At 29.3% G+C, this 20,568-nt stretch overlaps 1 protein-coding gene across 3 annotated transcripts in view; it reads right to left on the bottom strand.

The window, feature by feature from the left end:
• Positions 1-17,897, bottom strand: part of LOC107443217 (synaptic vesicle 2-related protein) — a 28,827-nt gene extending 10,930 nt beyond the window's left edge. The window contains exons 1-9 of one of the 3 annotated variants that reach the window (XM_043047345.3): positions 17,593-17,897; positions 15,676-15,773; positions 14,504-14,602; positions 12,983-13,054; positions 12,758-12,882; positions 10,726-10,789; positions 8,616-8,744; positions 6,161-6,366; positions 4,396-4,466 (exon numbers count right to left, since the gene is read on the bottom strand). In XM_043047345.3, coding sequence (XP_042903279.1) covers positions 4,396-4,466; positions 6,161-6,366; positions 8,616-8,744; positions 10,726-10,789; positions 12,758-12,882; positions 12,983-13,054; positions 14,504-14,602; positions 15,676-15,773; positions 17,593-17,689 — 961 coding nt within the window. In that variant the 5' untranslated portion in view covers positions 17,690-17,897. The remainder of the gene's footprint in view (positions 1-4,395; positions 4,467-6,160; positions 6,367-8,615; positions 8,745-10,725; positions 10,790-12,757; positions 12,883-12,982; positions 13,055-14,503; positions 14,603-15,675; positions 15,774-17,592) is intronic. The other 2 variants (XM_043047346.3, XM_071180660.2) reach the window with 2 other exon arrangements.
• Positions 17,898-20,568: the final 2,671 nt, after the last annotated feature.

Raw genomic sequence — 20,568 nt, 5'->3', positions numbered from 1 at the left:
ATTATTGCTCATTACTATCTTCTATGTTCTTTGTACTTTGGAGGATTAATTTGAAGGTTGATAATTAGGAGGATTTAATAAAATCACATAGCTGATCTTACTTTTTAAGTAGCCTAAAAATGTCATACTGTCTGCGAATTACTGCGAATTAATTGATTATACAGCGAATTGCATACCAGAACAAACCTCAATTAACCTCTACTTTTCATCAGCTCTAGATTTAAAACACGCATGCGCAATTTTCATTTACCCAACATAGTTTCCGGTCCCATGTTTATTGTACATTTTAATTTTCTTTCGAACTTTATTTCCGCAATGAATTTGTTAGTCAAATTTCTTTATTTAAGTGTATACACAAGCGACAGTATTTTGAATTGAATACCCTTTGTGTGTAAAAATATGGAAAAAAGGACGATAAACCTTTTCAATGATAGATTGTGTCAGAATTGTACAATACGTAGGAAATTCGTAAAGACTTTTAGGTGTTTCACAACATTCTGGTGAAAATGTTTACCGTTACGTTAGAGGAAAAATCTGTAAATTGACTTTAAAAACAAACGCTTAACATCTCTGCTTAAATGAATATCAATGTTTCAAACATTTATTAATCAATTAATTAGTTTTTCCATTATGAGGAAAGACTTCATCTGTCTTACCTTTAGTGTAGTTAAAAGTTAATAAGAAAATTAATTGAGAGTAAAAAGTATTAAATATTTTAATTTTTAAATGTAAACTATCTATAACTATCTAGAAAAATAACAAATAGTATTTCTCATTCCATCAGACAAATGAATCCTCTAAAACAACAGCAACAAAAATTCTGTTTTTACATCAGCCCAGTTTTATTACAGTATCCGAGCGAAAAATTTTGTGAAGCGGGAGCATGAAATTTGTTTCAATGGTGAAATTTTTGTTGTTAAAAAACTTTCATTTCTAATATCAAATTAATTTTAAATTATCTGTATATTTTTAACGCTTATATTCAAAAAACACAAAGAGAACAAAAAAGTACTATGCCTGATCGTGATTTATAAATTGTTTAGGTAAAATTTTATGTTGTGCAAACTATTATCTGATGCTATTTCCATTTCGGACTGGGATTTTATTAGCCATTCGCAAAGACAATCAACGTTTACAATTTAAGAGATTCAACAATAAGAATACTTATTTTTTTTACCTCTATTATAATTTTGAGAACAATGCTTCATAGTAAGATTTTATTTAAACTTAATTTTGGAAAAATATTTAAGGAACGTATTATAAAAATTTGCTTTTGGTATTCGCTAAATGTTCAAATTCCGTTTTTTTTCTTCTTCCTTCTGCCTTTTTTTTTTAATTTCGAGTTCTAAAATGATACATTCTAGACCAAAATCGGTTGAATTATTTTTTAAGTTAAAAAAAGACCAAGGCCGTTTCAATCTGTAATATTTATAACAAATGTGACGCCTATTTTTCTTGTCAATGAGACAAAAAAATAAGCTGATATTAAATTATCGTTTTTCCTTTAGATGATTTAGGATCAAAGAAAGATTACAAGTAGCCTTAAATTTTTGTAAATTTTAAAATTATGGTTGAAAAATAGCTATTACCCCTTAAATATCTTTTAAGGGGTATTTTATTCAAGAAAAATCAATCTTATAACTTTAAATATGATGAAGTAAACAATTTTTCAACAAACAGTTGCAGGCACATTTTTGTAATAATTTTTAAGTCTTTAAATCAAAACAAATTTTGCAGTTCCGATGATAAAAAAATAATTTTTTGAAGGAAATTTTTCAGATTTTCCGTAAAATTTTATATTTAAAGAAATAGTTGTTGTTGTGCTATTACTTGCCCCTTTTACTTTATTTTATTTTATAACCATCGTTGAACAGCCGGTCAATTTTGAGTTTACAGCTACTAATGTTCAACTCCGTATCCTTGTAATTTTCAACCGAATCCAGAAGACGAGGTAACTCGTGGTTCAAGTAATGGAAGAAATTTGCCTTCGTGGAGGATTTTTTGATTGAACTCACCAGCATTTGCGTTACATGGAGATGAAAAACCCGAAAACCTCCCATTTTTAACCTGACGGCAAGGGTACTCTAATCCATGATCCGTCTACCACCGAGGATATTTAACATCAGCACTGCAGTCGGTGCGAGCCAGGTGCGGAATTCATATTGATCAGCCATCGCTGGGATTCGAACTCAGTTCACCTATTGGAAGGAAAACGTTCTGTACCCTGAGCCACCACGGCTCTATGTGTCGGTATTGAAGTATTTTGGGCATTATAATAATCAACAACTTCTTAAAATCTTTCAAAAGAACGTTTTTTAGGATTTTTTTTTTTTTTTTTTGAGAAACACGAAACTTTCATGCTGGCTATAAAATTTTTATGTGAGCTGTGCTATTCCAAAAGTTTGTATGTAGTTATATGATCACGGTTCACGGAACGAAGATCACGGTTTTTGCAGTGGCGCGATGTATTGCCGAGAGTGCGACTTCAGCCACACACGTCACAGCCCGTTTTACAAGAAGGCCCATTCAAACCTCCATTCATTCATCCAAGATCGTAATTTAGACATTAACCAGAGAACGATCAATCTCCAATTCAGTATCCCAGAGGTATTGTTTTGTTATGGAAACTTGGAGGAATTTGTGACCACGGCAGATTTACCATTCACCGGTCACTATTTAATACACGTGGTTTCTACCAGTCACCATTTAATACACGGATAAGGCGAGATTCGAGCTCATGTTCTTATGAACACAAGCCCAACATCCTACCAATCAGGCTGTCCCTGTCTTTAAAGAAAATGTAATTTCATAGCCGAAAATATATAAATATAAAAAAGCAGCTATTATTTCCTATTCTCAATGTCTCACTGAAAATTAAAATTTCACTGGATTCACAAATGACATACTTACAGTATTTAAATTATAAGTACGGAGTAAAGTAAATGTAGATAAAATTTTATAAATTTAATGTTTGATTTATCGCATTCTGTACCAACCTTCTACACAACACATATTCGAAAAAAAATACTCAATTACAAATATTTATTTCAGTATAGTTTGGTTAGGTTATTAAGAGAAGAATTCACATATTATCATTATAGTAAATCAAAAAAGATGCTTTGGTCTGTGAAAATATAATTACAGTTGGTCCTAGATTGTCCGAAGTAATCGGACCAACTCTTTATTATTGAATTGTTAAAAATATAGAAAAAAACGATATTGCTTTCAATTTTCATAGATAAATAATAAACATCTAAGTTTTTTTTTTTAAATAATAGTGCTATATACAATATAAATTGTTTTTCAATATGTTTATTTAACGAGTATCTTCTTGTCAGGTAAGTATGAAGATAGTTCATTTCAAAATTCATTTCCATTATTGCTCCATATATAGTGCTTTGCTTTTTTAAATATCCTTTAGTAAAAAGCAGCATCAAATTTTAAATCGTTAGCTGATTTCAATGATTTCAATTATTTATACTTTCTTTAGAAGTTTTATAATGCTTTCTAATGATTCTATATCCACTGATTTTTTTTTCTTCATTTTTTTTTCTACACAAATAATCTAACACGCTTTCGTCCAACAAAAGTAGAAGGTCTGATTAAACTACACTAATAATTAAAAAATGCCTGAAACAACGAAGAGTATAACTTTCAGAATTTGTTAAGAATAGCATAAGCAACCTATGTTAAAAAAAAAGAAACTTTATTTGTTACATAAAATTATTAATTCCATGGATTCCTTCAGTCGAAAGAGCGTTTTTATTTATTCTGTGAAACTCGTGTACAGTTGAATTAGGACAGAATATTATTGAAATTTAGAAAAAATAATAATAAAGCGCATGTGTGAAAAAAATATACTTTTGAATTGAATCAGTTAGAGTACCTTTAGATACCTTTGAATCGAATTATTAGTATTCGATTAAAATGTGCTTAGATAATAGGAATTCTACTTTAAAAAAATGGAACCGACTAATTCTAAATTGCATTCAATTGGATCCAAATGTTACTTCGAAATCAAAATGAATCTAAAACACATATCTAGCACATGAAATTATACACAATTCACTGTATAATATTAAGTTATTAAATACATAAATAAAGGCCAATTTCTAGAATTCAATTGTTACTTTATGATCCGTCATTGATGCTTTTACACTGATGAACTCACGAAAATTGTATTAAAAAGTTTATTATATTTAATTAGTTTTATCTTATTAAATTATTAAATCTTATTAATATTAGATTTAATTATCTTTATTTATTTTTGACTGTCAATAATTACAAAAGTATTGTCAAAATAAAATCTTCTGTACTAAACAATTCATAATTCTGTTCACGAAAAATCACTAATCCAACAAAAAAGTGCCAATAAATCCCTTTTCCCTAACTTACGTTCAATTTCTTCATTCATGATAGCAGGAGACATTATAATCAGTCCTGAATACGATACAGCAGTACCCAAACTAGAAATTAAATAAAATACAGACAATCAGTTTAATAAAGTTTAATTATTAGTTCAATGCTTAATAAAGTTTAATTAAGCTAACAATTTTACAATTGTTGTTGTGTCGAACTGTTACTTAATTGCTTGCCAATAACAGTAAGCTTCCTTGAAATCAAGCGAATTTTTAGGGCAGAAGGAACATTTCTTGTTTATTCAGTGGTGCCATCTATGACCAGGAATATAACTTGAACCACCCACACGTCACAGCCAGTTTTACAGAGACGACCCAATCCTACTTCATTCATTCTCAACCACAGATCATATTTTTGACATAAACAAGAGAACAATCAATCTCGAATTCAGAATCCCTAGAGGTATTAATTTGTTATAGGAACTTAGAGGGTTTTGTGATTCCGACAGATTTAAAGTGCACCAGTCACCATTTAATACACTGGGGTTCTTCGTACATTAATGTATATAATGTGTCATATTTCCTTCTATTGCACAATCAGTCATTTGAATTAACCTTCCACGCATTAATTTAAAAACTAGAAAAACGCGTTAATCTCAGTTAATCTTGTCCATAGTTTAACTGTTCGTTTCTCTTGCTTGTTTCTCTTTGTAAAATTTTAGATATCTTTATTTTAGATATCAAAAAGCATAATTTTAAAAACATTCGCGGCTAAAAATTATAATTTTTAAATGTACCAAATTAAGACTTATAAATTTTTATCCGTTAAGCAAAGTTCAAAAAGTAGGTAATTTCAAAGTTTTAATTTTTAAACAAATTTGTTTCATTTTTAAATTTCTTTATTGTGTCACCCACGAGTACATATCTGAATAAAATTTTAAAAAATCTAGGACGCTGTGAATATCGACAATGTCCATCTTCAACATATGTTCCTATTACCTGATTTGATTGAAAACTTCACTCACTTCAGAAATAAAGAAATAAGAAATATTTAATAAGAATTATTTAAAAAATAAAAAAAATGTTTAAATATTACGTAATTATTTCTGAAGAGAATGAAGTTTTCAATCAAGTAATATCTTATCGCTTCAGTTTGTTATTAACCCATTAAAACCTGAATTTTTTTATATTCCGTGACGTAAAAAAAGCTCCTATTAAAAAGTTATTATTTTTTAACTTAATGTATACAAGTGATTATTTTTTAACTAAATGTAAAATGTGCATCTGGTAGCTATTTTCCAGAATAATAAATAACATTTGATTGATGTGTAAACAGTCATTTTTCACATCAGAATAATTCCCATAGAATTCTTACCATTCCCCGTTAAGTATGAGTCACGCTGCGTAAAAATGGGTTAATTACATTTTAATAACATGCTTTTATTGAATTTCAGTACCTAATGAAATTTAATAAAAGCTTAAAGTAGAAATTAAATAATTACTTCACCGAAATATTTTCATGTACTATTACCTGTCTAAATGTAAAATACCATTGATTTATAGACATGCAGTGAAACAGTTCAAAAAAATTTATAATACCACATATTTCCGTTTCAAAATTTACACTTCCGAGTTCTCAACACTTATAAAAAATATTTCGATTCGCCACTGAATTTAGAAATTATTTTTAATGGTCCTGCTCAAATTAATAGTTTAATTTGCTTAAAAACTTTCAATGATGTGTAGATAAGTCGTAAATTAATTAAATAAATAGCAAATTAAACTACAAAAATCGTTCTTACCCAATGAAACAAAATAACAATGTAGATTTTAACAAGCTTCTGCGGAAAAGGTAACCAAATCGTCCTCTTTTTTTCCAATCAATGGCTGACTCCAGCACTCCATTAGGCAGATTCTGTTTGTTTTCTTCCACCATCTCTTCCATAATCACATTGGCAGCTGTGTCTTGATTACTTATAAGCAGATATCGTATACTCTCTGGAAAAAACTACGAACTGTTCAATATAGGATACTAATTTATGAAAATTCATATACACCATAGAAACTGTGGTGTAACACCACTCCGAATTTCGTGTGAAACAGCTTAAAAAAATCTTTGAAGAAGCACTTCATTTTAAGTTAACACCAAATCGAATATTCATATGTACTTTGAAGCGTGTAGTTAAGCCTAAACACAAAAAATGGCAGGACTTGCACCAAAGAAATGAGTCCCACGGTGGACTGATCCTTAAGACACGATTCCCTGCTGAACACTCATGTCATCAAAGTCAAGCATCACTGGCTGCAGTCAGTAAGTGGGTGGGTGACTCTTTGATCAGCCTGATCAGCGGCCGAGGATACGCGATATCGTTAAACTGTTAAGTGCATGACTTCGCGCGCAGGTCGTCGGCTACCAAAGCAGGAGAGCCATTCCCTTTGCAGAGGTTCAGAATTCCGATGACATGCCTTCGGATCATCCTCAAGGATATTTCCCAGACCGTCGCCAATAACCCATTGTGCAGCTCTAGTGCGACGTAAATGCTGTAACTACGTACCTACTAAAGAAATACATATACCCATTCACACCTTTAATGAATTACTTTCGCTTCCAAAAATGCCAATTTTGGATATTGAACTTTGGATTTTGTCAGCGCATTCCTTACAACTGAGTACGAAATGACGTGAATTTGTTGTTGTCTTGCACGCTGCTTTACATCTACAGAAAATAAAGCCTGCCGTTATAAAATGTATGCATGTTTTTAATTGTGTTATATGAATAATTATATTTTAATTCATTAAATATCTGTAAATTGTATTATATAATTTTATAATATTTCATTTATATATACTTCTGCTCTGTTAAGCTTAAGTCGAATTTGTTTTAATGTTCTGTATCATGAATATATTTGATTTGCAAACAAATTTTAATTAAATAATCATTGTGTGTATACATCCTAAATTGGCTGCTCATACTTTAAATTGTATTGTAAAAATAACTTAGCTCGTATGCTTTTCAAATCTTATTGTTATTTAAAATTTTAGAATTATTGAACACCGAAAATGGGGCCATATTCTTTACATTACAGGTGGCTTACTACGGCCACTTTTGGAGTAAAGTAGTTACCCCCATTTTTTGTGTTAAGATTTACACAAAAATTTTACGGTATATGTACTATTAGAGTAAAAGAAGTTGGAAGTTCCGCTGCCCAGAAGTCGCTAAGACATGGCGATTATTCTGCCATAGATCACGCTATGTAAAGCTCCCCTTTTAATTTCTCACTTTGACCAGAAAAAGTGATTATTATTAATTTTGACTGGTAAATATTAATAATAACCGGATTACCACCTTAACCGTATCACATAAAGAGGCACACCCATGTCTCAATGCTATATAAACCATTTAATCACATTGTCCAAACCTCATTGGTTATTATTAATAATAACCGGTTAAAGTGAATAATTTTCAATATTTCTCCCTTTGATCAGAAGAAGCTGTTGTTATTAATATTGACCAGTTACTATTAATAATAACCGGATTAATTACTTTAACCGTAAATTAAACATATTATTGGCGATATCTAAAGTGTATCAACGTTAGTGTTTTCGGAAGCGAAAATAACTATTGTATAGTGTGAATGTGAGTGAATTCAATGCAATTTTTTTCCACTTTAAAAGTATTTAGATTTAACTACACCCATTATATTGTATATAAAAACTCTATTTGATGTTAACTTGAAATGGTGAAATAAGGCAGTTCAGCCAGAGGCTGAACTGTATCATTTCACCATTATAATTTAAACAATTGCCGTAATAAAGTGGTTGTTGGCATCTAGTTGTTTATGTTAATTTACATTGAAATGAAATTTATTCCAATAGATTGCTTCTAGTAACTGATTGATCCTTGATGAATTTTCAGTAGATAGATAAGAAAAGTGAAGTTTAGATATCTGCTTTGTTTTCTGTAATTTTTGCTACCTATAACCTCAGAACAAACCTTATGACAAGCTATTCTCAGCTGGCACTATCATGAATTTTTACTCGAGAATTTAGTGCTCCACAGCACTTTACTGAATGATGTAATAATTGCTATCGGAGCTGTTACGTCATTCGAGGTACATACATGTTGATGTCAAAGATATTTATTTTTCCTTTATATTGCGAAGACACAAACTTGACTTTGCTTTTTTTAACTTCGTATTTTTCTTTTAAAGAAATCAATTAAAACAATAATAAACCCTGGATGGGAGTAACTCTTACTTTCATCAAGAGCATTGTTATGCAAGCTGGTAAAGAAGAAATAGCAACAAATGTCCTCCAGTTCTGGGGTGGTTCCGAGGCCGAATACAACAAAGCTATCATACCGATTATTCCGACTGCCCAGAACACCTGAGATAAAATGAAGAAAAAAATGACGAAATTAACAAATTTGAAATAAAAATCTCGTCTTCAAATTCTGCACAATGATGATGCCGTAACAAGAGCTGTAATCGTATCATGAACATGATGCTCCACAATACAACCAACATTAGAAATATATAGCGTCAATCTGACCCAAACTATCATTGAAAATGTTTATTGCGCAAACTGAGAATACATTTTTTAGCTCAACCTCAAGAGTTACCTCGTAATCGCATACCAGAACAAACCTCAATTAACCTCAGCTACTTTTCGTCTGCTCTAGATTTAAATCACGCATGCGTAATTTTCATTTACTCAACATAGTTTCAGATCCCATGTTTATTCTTTATTTTAATCCTCTTTCATACTTTATTTCCACAATGAATTTGTTGGACAAATTTCTTTATTTAAGTGTATACACAAGCGACAGTATTCTGAATTGAATACTCTTTGTATGTAAAAATATGGGGAAAAGGACTATAAACCTTTTCAATGATAGATAGTGTCAGAATTGTACAATACTTAGGAAATTCGTAAAGACTTTTTGGTGTTTCACAACATTCTGGTGAAAATGTTTATCGTTAAGTTAGAGGAAAAATCTGTAAATTGATTTTAAAAACAAGCGCTATTGTTTATGGTTACTAAATGAATTCTATTATACACGGTAATGGTAAGAAATCTGGTTCTGATAAGTTCTACAAAAAGAGTGCCAAATTTATTTTTGCGTAAGCTTAAATTAGAAATTTAAGCTCATTTTTGTCATTCTAATATATTGCTTTAAATAAATTCTGTTATTATTAACTGACAATCAGAATTAAAAAAATCACAGAAGATTAAACTACAGTTAAATAGATTAGTCTAAAGCAATTGATGCTGCTGCTTTTTTTGTAAAAAACAAAAGAATTTTTTTAAAGCAAACTTTATCATCAATATCAATAAATCAGTGGTTTTGAAACGTGCAAGTCTTCAATTTGGGTCTAATGAAAATGACTTCATCACAAAACAACAAATTCAGTTCGGTTTGACTTTGTATTTTGTGCTATATTCCGTTGCAAGTTAAGAAAAGACCATTGCGGTATAGGATTTAAGTAATCATCCACGACTACATGTAGCTTCGTTTTATTTAACTATCAAATTATATAATTATGCTTTCAAAACAATATAAAAACCTTTAATAGTTAACTCCTCAGACAGAAATTTAATTCGTACTATCTTTTACGATATACATCATAGAATTATTGAAAACGGGTTAAGGTTTCATAGTCTTACTAGAATCCTAGATTTGGCGACTTTCGATAAATAAGGAAAACATTGTTCTTCAAAAAGAAACAACTATATGACGCTGCAAGAACATTGGATTTCATTGAACCACTAAAAATAGCACTTCTTATGCTGGCATGTCTTTAACAAATCGAATGCGTCATAAAGAATTTTTACTTTTGTTTCGCTGTGGAACAAAATTGTCTGCAAAAAACAATACTTATTATTCTTTGATCAGTTTCTTAAAATGCCAACAGAAAGGTGTATATTTCTTACGATTTTTAGATACAATTTTGTTAATTCTTATTACTTTCTAATTTTTAATATTCAATAAGTTTTGTTTTCCCCGTTTCACATGATTTTAGAGAGAAAGCAAAAAAAAAAAAAAAAAAAAAAGGTTGTGCAACGTCGTTTCAAAAGTTGGCGTTGTTGATATTCGTTCGCGTTGGGAACTTGGCATCCATTTAGCCTGCACTCATGCACTTAGATGGAAACAGGCTCTCTCCATATGGATAATGATTTTTTTCTTAACTTGCAACAGAGTATAGTGCATGATCATAATATTTGAATCAGATTTAATTTTCTGATAACAGTATGAATAATGTTTTGGTTACTCAAAACAATAAATATATCTATATATATTAAATTTAACAAAGAAATGGATTTAGTTAGTTTAAAAGTTCATTGAGTTTTGCATAAAATCACTTACAGACAGAATAAATACAGCCCGACCTCTCTTACCACCTGGAGTAAATTCACTTACAAGCACCAGCCTACAATACAAGGAAAAATTAATTATAAAATCGTTTAATTCACATTCAATAAATATTCATTACGTGCACACTTATTACATAATTGGAAGTATGTGAACTTCTTTAAATTTCCATAATTGTCCACGTTTTCCATATTATAAAAAATAAGCATTATACACTTGTTGTTTCTGTATTGACAATGCAAAAATATTTCTAATGCTCCCTGATTAGTATGTAGTAGAGATTCGTCCTGTTCATTATTTTTCTGTAAAATTTGTAAACAGAATGATTGATCACTGGGATAATTTAAGTATGATTAAATTTTTTGAAATAAATTGCAAGATACGAAATGAAGAATTATTTAAAATCTTATTTTGTAAAAATAATTTAATAAATTTTTTTTCTATATGCAGATTTTACAATAGTTTTGACGACAATTCTAACGACTTTGATATTTTTAATATGATTTTAACTATTTTTAAACAATTATGTCTAAATGTTTTAGTTTTGCAATTTTCTTTTTTTTTTCCTTATTGTACACCACTATAACTGGTTTTTTATCTGTAATTCGTGTTTAAATTATAAAACTAAAAAAAATTGTATAAAGAATAACAATAATAAAATAAATATAAGACAGATGCCTACGTTGTAACAACTAATTGTTAATTAATTTTTTTCGTGTCTCGAATCTGAAATAGTGGCTATTTTTAAAACATTTTTAATAGTTTTTTTCCCACTTAGCTGCACCATCTGTTGACGAACTTGATAACTACCAGTGATTTTTAGTGATAATAAATTAAATTTTTTCCTTAACAGTATATATAACATATTTATTCATTTTTTCATATTTCATTGTTTCTTTTGTTTCAATTCCTTTTGGATTTTCAGCTGCTTAGCACTTTTTACAACTGGAAGTATTATCTTTAATTGCTTTAAATATTTTGAATTTTTTCTTTAGCAGTACTCAGAGATCTTTACATGTCTTTATTTTTTCGTTTCCCTTAAATTAATTTTTAAAATTGCTGGTCATTTTTTGTATACCATTAAAAATGTAGTTGCGATAGGCTGACTTTAAAAACCGCCATTTCTAGTTTGCGAAGATAAAAACTTATTTCAGCAATACTCACTAAAGCCTGTGCAAATCTGAGTTTTAAAAAAAATAAGTTCGAAAACCGCATTTACTTTTGTTGCTAAAAAAAAATTTTTTTTTACTCATATACAATAATCTTTGATGTGTAATTGCTATTTAATTTAAATTAAAGTAATCAATTCATCATTTACATCTAATTAATTTGTGAATAAGTATTTAAAGAAAAGGGAAATTTCCGTACTGTGATATGTGGCAAAATAATCGCCATATCTTGGCAACTTCCGGCCAATAGCCGGCGAGAAGCTGAAAAAATAATCTCAGAAGAGAACCAACTTCAATGTTATAACTCGTAGCCATCCCCGATCAAACCTCTAGAAGTTTAAAAAAAAATTTTGAGGTTTGAAATCTATTTGGCGTCTTGGCGATTGTAGTGGACGCGGCAGATCACGATACGGAAATATTCCCTGCAGAAAATTCGGAAAGCATGAATAATAAATTGCACATTTAACTTTTGGGCCTATCAATAAACATAATGAGGCGTGCTAAATAATATTGAGAGTCGCGTGGCCCACTGTCCCTCACCATTTATATGCTCTCTAATGTTATTTACACAGTACATTTGGCATTCGTGATACAAAGTTTTAACCTAAACGAGAAAAAAATATACTACCGTGTTTGCATACTATTAAGTTGTATAGAACTGAACTGATTCAATTTTTAAAAAATGTCTTGTGTTCCTTCCATTTAAGATATTTAATTATAAATATGTATACTATCCATTTCCAACTAAATAAAAGCTTTAACAATATCAGTTCAAATGAAAGCAAAACAGTACTATACGTGTTTATTTTTTCACCAAACTCTATAGAATTAAATATCCAAACTATACTTTTACTCACGCCTGGGGGAGACCTCCTGCAGCAAACGCACACACCATTCGGAATATGACGTACCACGTGTAGCTTGGTAAACCTGAAGACACAGCTCCAAATACAAAGAAAAATATCAGTGTCGATGACAGTGCCTTTTTTTTTCATGAAAAAAGAAACGATGCAACATTTCAGATTGAATAAAGCTTTTGTTTTATCATATCAATTATTTGAAGGAGAAAAATTGACACTTACAGCTCGCCTTCCGTATCTGTCTGACCAGATGCCATATAAAATGCATCCAAGCGCTGATGACAACTGTGAACCCTATAAAGATTTAAAAAATGTCTTTATATAGAATAGAAATAGAACGAATGAATAGATAATGAATATGATAAAAACGATGTGAAAAATCATTTATAAAAAAACTGAAGGCGATTAAAATCTATTTTCATCAAATTTCAGTTCCTTAGTTCATAACCATATGATAACGATAAAACCCATAAAATAGCGTTTTCTACTTTTCTTGAAACTATTTCAATTAAAATAATTGAACGACCATCTTTGATTTTGCCCTAGAACAACGCCATGTTGTTGTTAGAAATAGTGGTCATGTTAAAAACATAATATTTTTATTAATCAACAGCGTAATCTGTTGACGATCTTCGTAACTAATTTTAGAACTTGATGAAAAATGTCCTGTTTCCTAACCAGGAAGCATCAAGTCATACATTTCGATCTACTTCCGTTTCTCTTTAATTAAGTTTTCAAATCGTTAATCATTTTTCAGACATCCAAGATGAACATTACGCAATTTACAATGTCTTATAATGAAATATTTGAATTATTTGAGAACATCAATTACTTAAATAATTACTAGTGTTGAACTTTATATGATTCTTTTGGCAAAATCTTTTGTACCCTTGCCTCTTAGTCAAACACCACAGACAAAATATATTTTATCCTAACATTGCTAAGGTAAATATTACTAGGATAAAATGTTCGTAATTGAATATAGTAAAAAAAAAATACGCAATATGGCACGATTAAAAGGCGACCATTGATGCCAATCTAAGAACTACTAGCTGTCATTCGAAAAGACAATTGTTAAAATTGACTCGATAGTTATAGCTAAACTTGACTAGTTAGTTATAGCTAAAATTGACTAGTTGGTTATAACTAAAATTTCCCAGTTAGTAATAACTAGCAAACTTTTCAAATTTTTAACTCAAGCATTTTTCTTAAATTCTATCAATTTTAATTTTTAACTATTAATTTCTGAAATGTATCCCACACAGTTAGAATAAGTAAAAAATCTTTCGTGATTTTCGCTGAAGTGAAGTTTCGACTTAAATCCTTTTGATCCTAATTAATATTTCTCTCCGAAAAATTTTGGAATTTATATACACGTTCATGCTCAAAATACAATTCTAAAGATTGGCCAAAACAGCTTGTTTAGTTCGCTTATTTCGTTCCTTTTTATCCATTCAAATGCCTAAAAGAATTGGTTAAAGAAAAACATTTTCAAATGAAAAAAGTTATATGATTTTTAAATGAGACTTTGACTGATAGGAAACATTAACAACAAAGGACGTGGATATTATTGTACAAAAATCAACTCAAATCATTAACAAATATTATGCTTATAAAAAACTTTGTACAGCTATTTCTAAAAGAGTTCAATTATATAAAATCTTGCCATTATAATAAATGTTTAAAAAAAACTATGATAAATTATCTTAAAATCAGTGAAGTTAATAATTTGGCCCTATTTACCGTCACTATAACAGCAGCCTGCCATCTTTCCAATTTCCAATCGCATGAAAGTAAAGGTCCAATGAAACTTACAAGGACTTCATCAACACCTCTAGCCATCTGGATTTAAAAATAAATAACGTTACATTTTGATGTAAACTCATATTCGATTAAACTGCAAACAAAATGTAAATCAAAATGCAATAATAGTTTTTCATTCAAAGTTATATTAACCTAAAACAATAATTAACCATGTTATTTATCAAGGGGAGTCTGCCGACAGTCTAACACATAAATGCCAATATTCTGACTTCCCATTTTTAAAAAATAACTGAGCAGTCGGCATTTTTACGTGAAATATTATAAAATTTTTGCCAGGAATCCATCGTTTCTAGAGATGACGGATATATCTTGAAATAGCGATGTTTTTAATTATCTCGATAGTGACAAAAATATTCTATCACGCTAAATCGTTAATATAATAAATATCGATACACGATAACTGTCGAAAAATATTGAGAGATATGAATATCGACGCATGTTAAATGGTAAAAAATAATCGTAATAGTAGTTAAAAAATAATCGTAATACAAAAGATAATAGTCGACACTCGATAAAAACCGAAAAATATCGACACTCGATAAAAACCGAAAAATATCGACACTCGATAAATATTGACCATATCGTGATCCAATGAGTAAAAACACAAAAACCATTTACCAATCTTCTTTAACTCTTAATTTATTTGTGCAATTTATAATTACTTGGCCATTTTTAAATTACTCAAAGAGTCAAAGAAAAATGCATCTTTTTTTTCCTCCATTTGAGCGAGAAAACATTGTCCAATATAAAAAATATGTAAATTAGTTACAATTAAAGTATCGCGATATATCGTAAGAAATCAATATTTTCTTTTGGTATAACACAATATTAAATATACTGATATCGCCAAACAATCGCCAATTCCATGTGTATTCGTAGAGCTTTGTTATTATTTTATTTTGATTCGACATTCAGTTGGACTAATGTATGCCAATTATACATTAGTGTAAAAACATATATTAAACTTACTATATTGACCTTCAAATTTCATTCACTTAAAATTATTTAAAATGATTTTTTTACTAATATCTTCTCTAATCATCTAAGATAAGAGCATAAATTATTGAGGATTATGAAAAGTTTTGCCTTACCCATATGAAACCCGTAAACACTATCAATTTAGCTTGAAAAACTCCTAAATATCCTGATCCATTTATGGCCTCTTCCGCTGTAAAAATTTCATCTGAAACTAAAAATGTGTTACGTAATTATAATAAGTAAACCAAATGATTATATAATCTAAAAACATGTTGAAAAAAATCGATTAAAGAAACACACTTTAAGAACAATAAACGAAACAATTCAACTCAATATGTCTCATATTTGCCCAATATGTTTTTCTGGGTTTCCACATAACAATTATCTGATATTATTAATAAACAGTGGAGTTAGGAAAGATAAATTCAGAAAAGGAAACACACTCATAAAATTTAATAACTGCAGAATCATAACAAATAGACCAATAAAGAGAAGGAAACTACAAAATTTTAAGTTTATTTATTTACTTTAATGAAATTTTAAAGGAAAATAAAGATTTATTCCACATCAAAAATTTTTTTCCCTTTTTCTATAACGATAAAAAGCTTAAAGTATATTTTTTTCGCATTAGTGATAAATTATCCTAGTATTGATAGTGTCTATCATTGTTACAATATAAATACATTTGATTTAAAACTTGATTATCAAAAATAAAAATCATGATTTATCGACAGCAATTAAACGAAGTTATCACAAATTTTGAACTTTCGTATACAAAACTAACATTTACTTTATTCTTTTAAGCTGAATACCTTAAATTTTGATTTATATTTTCGAATTCTTTTTTTATTTTCTAATACCCTTCAAAAAGGAAATTATTCGAATTTACATGAACGAAATAGCTCTATTTTTAAAGTAACTAAATAATATTTTCAAATATTTTCATTTAAATCAGTGAAATGTGTTCGATATGATGCTTAGTTACAAAATTTGAAAGTTTAAATTTATAAGCTTGATACTTATTCGCAATCCAGGGATCGTAAAAATCTTTTTCTATATTTATGCTTGTATATCAGACACTAATTACCACAATACCAGTTGTACCTATTTCATATATAATTAAGCATCATTAATAACTCCAGTAAGGCAAAAGTTTTACAATTAAAGCATAAGTAAGGCTAATTTTTACGACCATCCCCGAAACCTAATCAAAGTATCGCATTTTTTAAACATTTTTTTATTGTTTTAAAATATTTATAGATATAAAATTTGATATTTGTAAAACTTGAAATTTGTCATTTCAATGAATTAAATGAAACGAAAAATATTAATTTTTTCTATTTCTTAAATTAAAACATAATTGAGTTCGTATAATTTTCCAGAGGTTAACACAATTGGCGTAGAGAATCACTTTTCTGTCAGAGCACCCAAATAATTTAACAAGGCCCAAACTTTTTACTCCTAGCAATTTTTTGTGACCTAATCAAAAAGGATGTTCTCTAAAATTTTCAGAAGAGTTCCTTTAAGTATTTATTTCATACTTCAGAGCAATTTACAGTTTCAATTTCGAAGTCTGTATTAGAGTTATTCCATCTTTTACGAATGTCGTACGTGCGGACTTTATTTGTAATTAAGGAAAAAAAAGTGGGGAAAAATTCAAGCAGTTCCAGCAATTTTTGTTCAAATAACTCTTGGGGTCATTTATGCTTACCCCTATTTATATTGACTTTTAGTATTTTAAAATTTAAAAAAAAATTTATAAATTCGAGTTACGGGCATAACATATTATTACGCTGTCCATATCACATAGTTTTTAATTTTTGAACCTATGAAAGTTCGAAAAAGTAAAAGCTACTGCAAATGACATTAATTTTAGCAAAAATTATTAAAATTGCTTAATATTTTTTAACTAATTCATTCACTTTTGAACTCTGCAAATATTACGTACTTAAATAGTGAAATTTCTCTTTAGTTACTTGACAATATACTAATCATCAATTAGTACTTTGAATTTTTAAAAAAAAGCATACCTTCTATATGATTACTTGAATCCCTACTTTCAATGCAGAGTACACTTCGATCCGTTGAAAATGAGAGGTTTTTAATTTTCTTACCTTGCTTCGCCATTTTGAAATCATAACTCTAATTAGAGCTAAACATCCTCTATCGTTTACTTTCTTTTTATGAGACTGACATTTATCTTACAAGCCAAATCCCAATATTAAAACGCTTAGAATAAACATCCCGAATTCGTCACGACTCTTTACGTATACTGTTCATTGTTTCCAAGCGATGAAATCAAAATTGGCTATTCTTTTTTGGAAACACGATTTATAGAATTACAATATCAAGCGATGCCACTGTGAAGTCAAAATTCTTTTGTCTGCTTTAAGCTCATATTTATGAAAACCTGCTTATTATCTTGAAAGTTTCGACCAGCTTCGAAATCTTCATGACTTCAATTTTTCCGTTATATTTATTTCACGTGCAAGAAATGTCATTTTCACAAAATACAGAAAAAAAATTAAGTCCATTGTTACGTATACAATATACAATTTGTGTAAATTTATATTCATAGTAACTATATAAATGCAATTTGTGTTTCAAATTGAAATTTATCATTAAATATATAATGCTGTATTTACAATGTTAACGATTTTAATGTTGAAATTAAACTACTGATAACAATTAAGCATTCAAATTTATAATGATCTTCTTAACGCTTAATTTAATGTAACCTGTAACTATTCTTTTTATCCCTTCTGGATATTGTACTGAGTTACATTATTAGGAGTTAAATAAATTAAATTATTGAGCTTTTGGACAAATTATGCAAGCTCAAACATCTACGTTTGCCTTACGCCAAAATAATGAATTATTTATTCATGCATTAAGGCTATCCATTAGCCTTCTATTTTATTAATATTAACTGCAACTTGTAGATGGTTAATTGGGTACTTGTAACTCTAGAAGAAAAATAAGGGATTAGGCCAAAACCATGTGATCTAAAGCAGATTTAATTGGATGCCATTAAGCGACGTCATACGCTTTTGTCGAACCTGATTGGCTTCTGAATTGACAAATGATTTTATTTCGATGACGTAGCTTCCAAGTATCCAATCGCACAAACAAATTGATTTTACAGTCTCATCTTTCTGGTGAATTTTTTTTCGTGTTTATCTCATGGAATTTTAGACATCACATTAAATAAATGAGTTAAATAAATGATTTGTTACGCGATGCAAAACCATACAGGATCAAAAGTTTATGTTTGCTTTGAGTTACAATAATGAATTAGTTATTCATAAGATAATGCTATTAATCAGCCTTTTATCATATAAAAAGCAATTGTAGCCTACAGAACGCTAATTGAACTTTAGAATTTATTCCTATTTATTTATTCTATATTCTTATTTTTCTTGTGTAGTGTATCCATTTTCGAGAGCATCACGCTTGCATCAAAAAGTTTCAGGTTTAGTCAAATAAAAACGGACTACGTAACGCAACATTTGACTATACAAATACCATTTAATTTATAAGAAATTAGAAGACTCCGCCATCTGTTTGCTCCTATTAATCCCCCTACACTCACAAACCCCCAATAATAGCTTCGTATTCATCATTAAAGTCCATATTTTTTCACGAAAACGAAGAGCGTTTTGTTAATAAATTATATAACTATGCGTATTAACGTTTTACTATTGAAATAAACGATTACCTAGATAAAAAAATATTCTGTCCTTGATGATTACTTTTAAAGTACAGATGATTATTAACTTTGAAACTTGCTTACAAAAACGGCACAATTTTATTAGCAAGTTATTATTACAATATTATTATTATTATTATATATTATTACAAAGATTTCTTTCCTTTAAACTTTTAAACACAAAAAGTCTTAGTTTCCGATTTTGAAATATCTTTTTTCAAAGTGGTATTTTATATTTTTATTATTAGAAACTTTATTTTCATAAGCATTTTAATATAGTAAGATCAGCTTGTATTACTGGTGCTTATTTCTGCCAAAATAGGCACTGGGAAACTAGGCACTTTTTTCCTTTGGATAAGGCTTTGAAAATGCCACTTTAATCGAAAAGGACAATAAAAATAATTAACATTATGGTGTTAAAGAATACTCTAAAGAGAAGTGTTGACAACTTTTATTTTAAATAAAATATGTGTTCTAAGCGTTACAATGAAATTGAATCACAGCATATTTATATTTTCTTTTATCTTTGCAAGTAATTCAAGGTATACCAGATCTCAACGGATTGACGAAGGAGACAAAAATATAGCTATAGCAGTGGACCTAATTGCAGCAAACTGTCTAGGTGAAGCTGGACGGTCTCTCAGAGGCATGTCGACCAGGTATCGATCATTGCATGCACACTTCACCTTTCGGTGTCCTCTAACGCTTTCTGTCGGTCAACTGATCCAAAACTCTCATCACTGTAATGCTGCATATGAACTTTTGTACAATTGGGAAATGATCCTTCGTGAAAGCCAATGATACACCAATCTCTGTAGGTTTTTGAAATTTAAACGTCTTACATTGAAAGAGATTTTGTTTTGCTGTATTTAACATTTAGCACAAGCAGATAACCATAGCCTATTTTCAACGTCTCACGATGGACTTCTATTTGTCGAAGCATGAGTTTATATTGCGAAAAATACGTCATTTTTGTTGAACAGTTGGCGTATTTAACATCAAAAACTCTTATTGCTTTTTCGTGGATAATTTAATGCCTCTGAACAAATTTCTAAAGAAACGTCTAAGGCTATACTTTTTTGACTTCTTTTTTATGTTCGGATTATCTTGCCGTATTTCATATCCACTTTCTTCCACTTCATCACAAATGTTGCTGCAAAAACAATTGAATACATTGCATTAAAAAATCATCTTTCCGAAGGATTTTAATATAAATTGTAAAAACTGTGGTGTAATACCTATTCGAATTTGGTGTTCAAAAATGCTAAACATTGAGCAGATGATTACTTTAAATCAA

Source organism: Parasteatoda tepidariorum, chromosome 8 (assembly GCF_982258835.1).
Source record: "Parasteatoda tepidariorum strain Cologne lab strain chromosome 8, Ptep-v5.0, whole genome shotgun sequence".
Taxonomy (NCBI): domain Eukaryota; kingdom Metazoa; phylum Arthropoda; class Arachnida; order Araneae; family Theridiidae; genus Parasteatoda; species Parasteatoda tepidariorum.
Note: the sequence above shows the minus strand (reverse complement) of the source record. Positions and strands in the feature narration are given on the sequence as shown.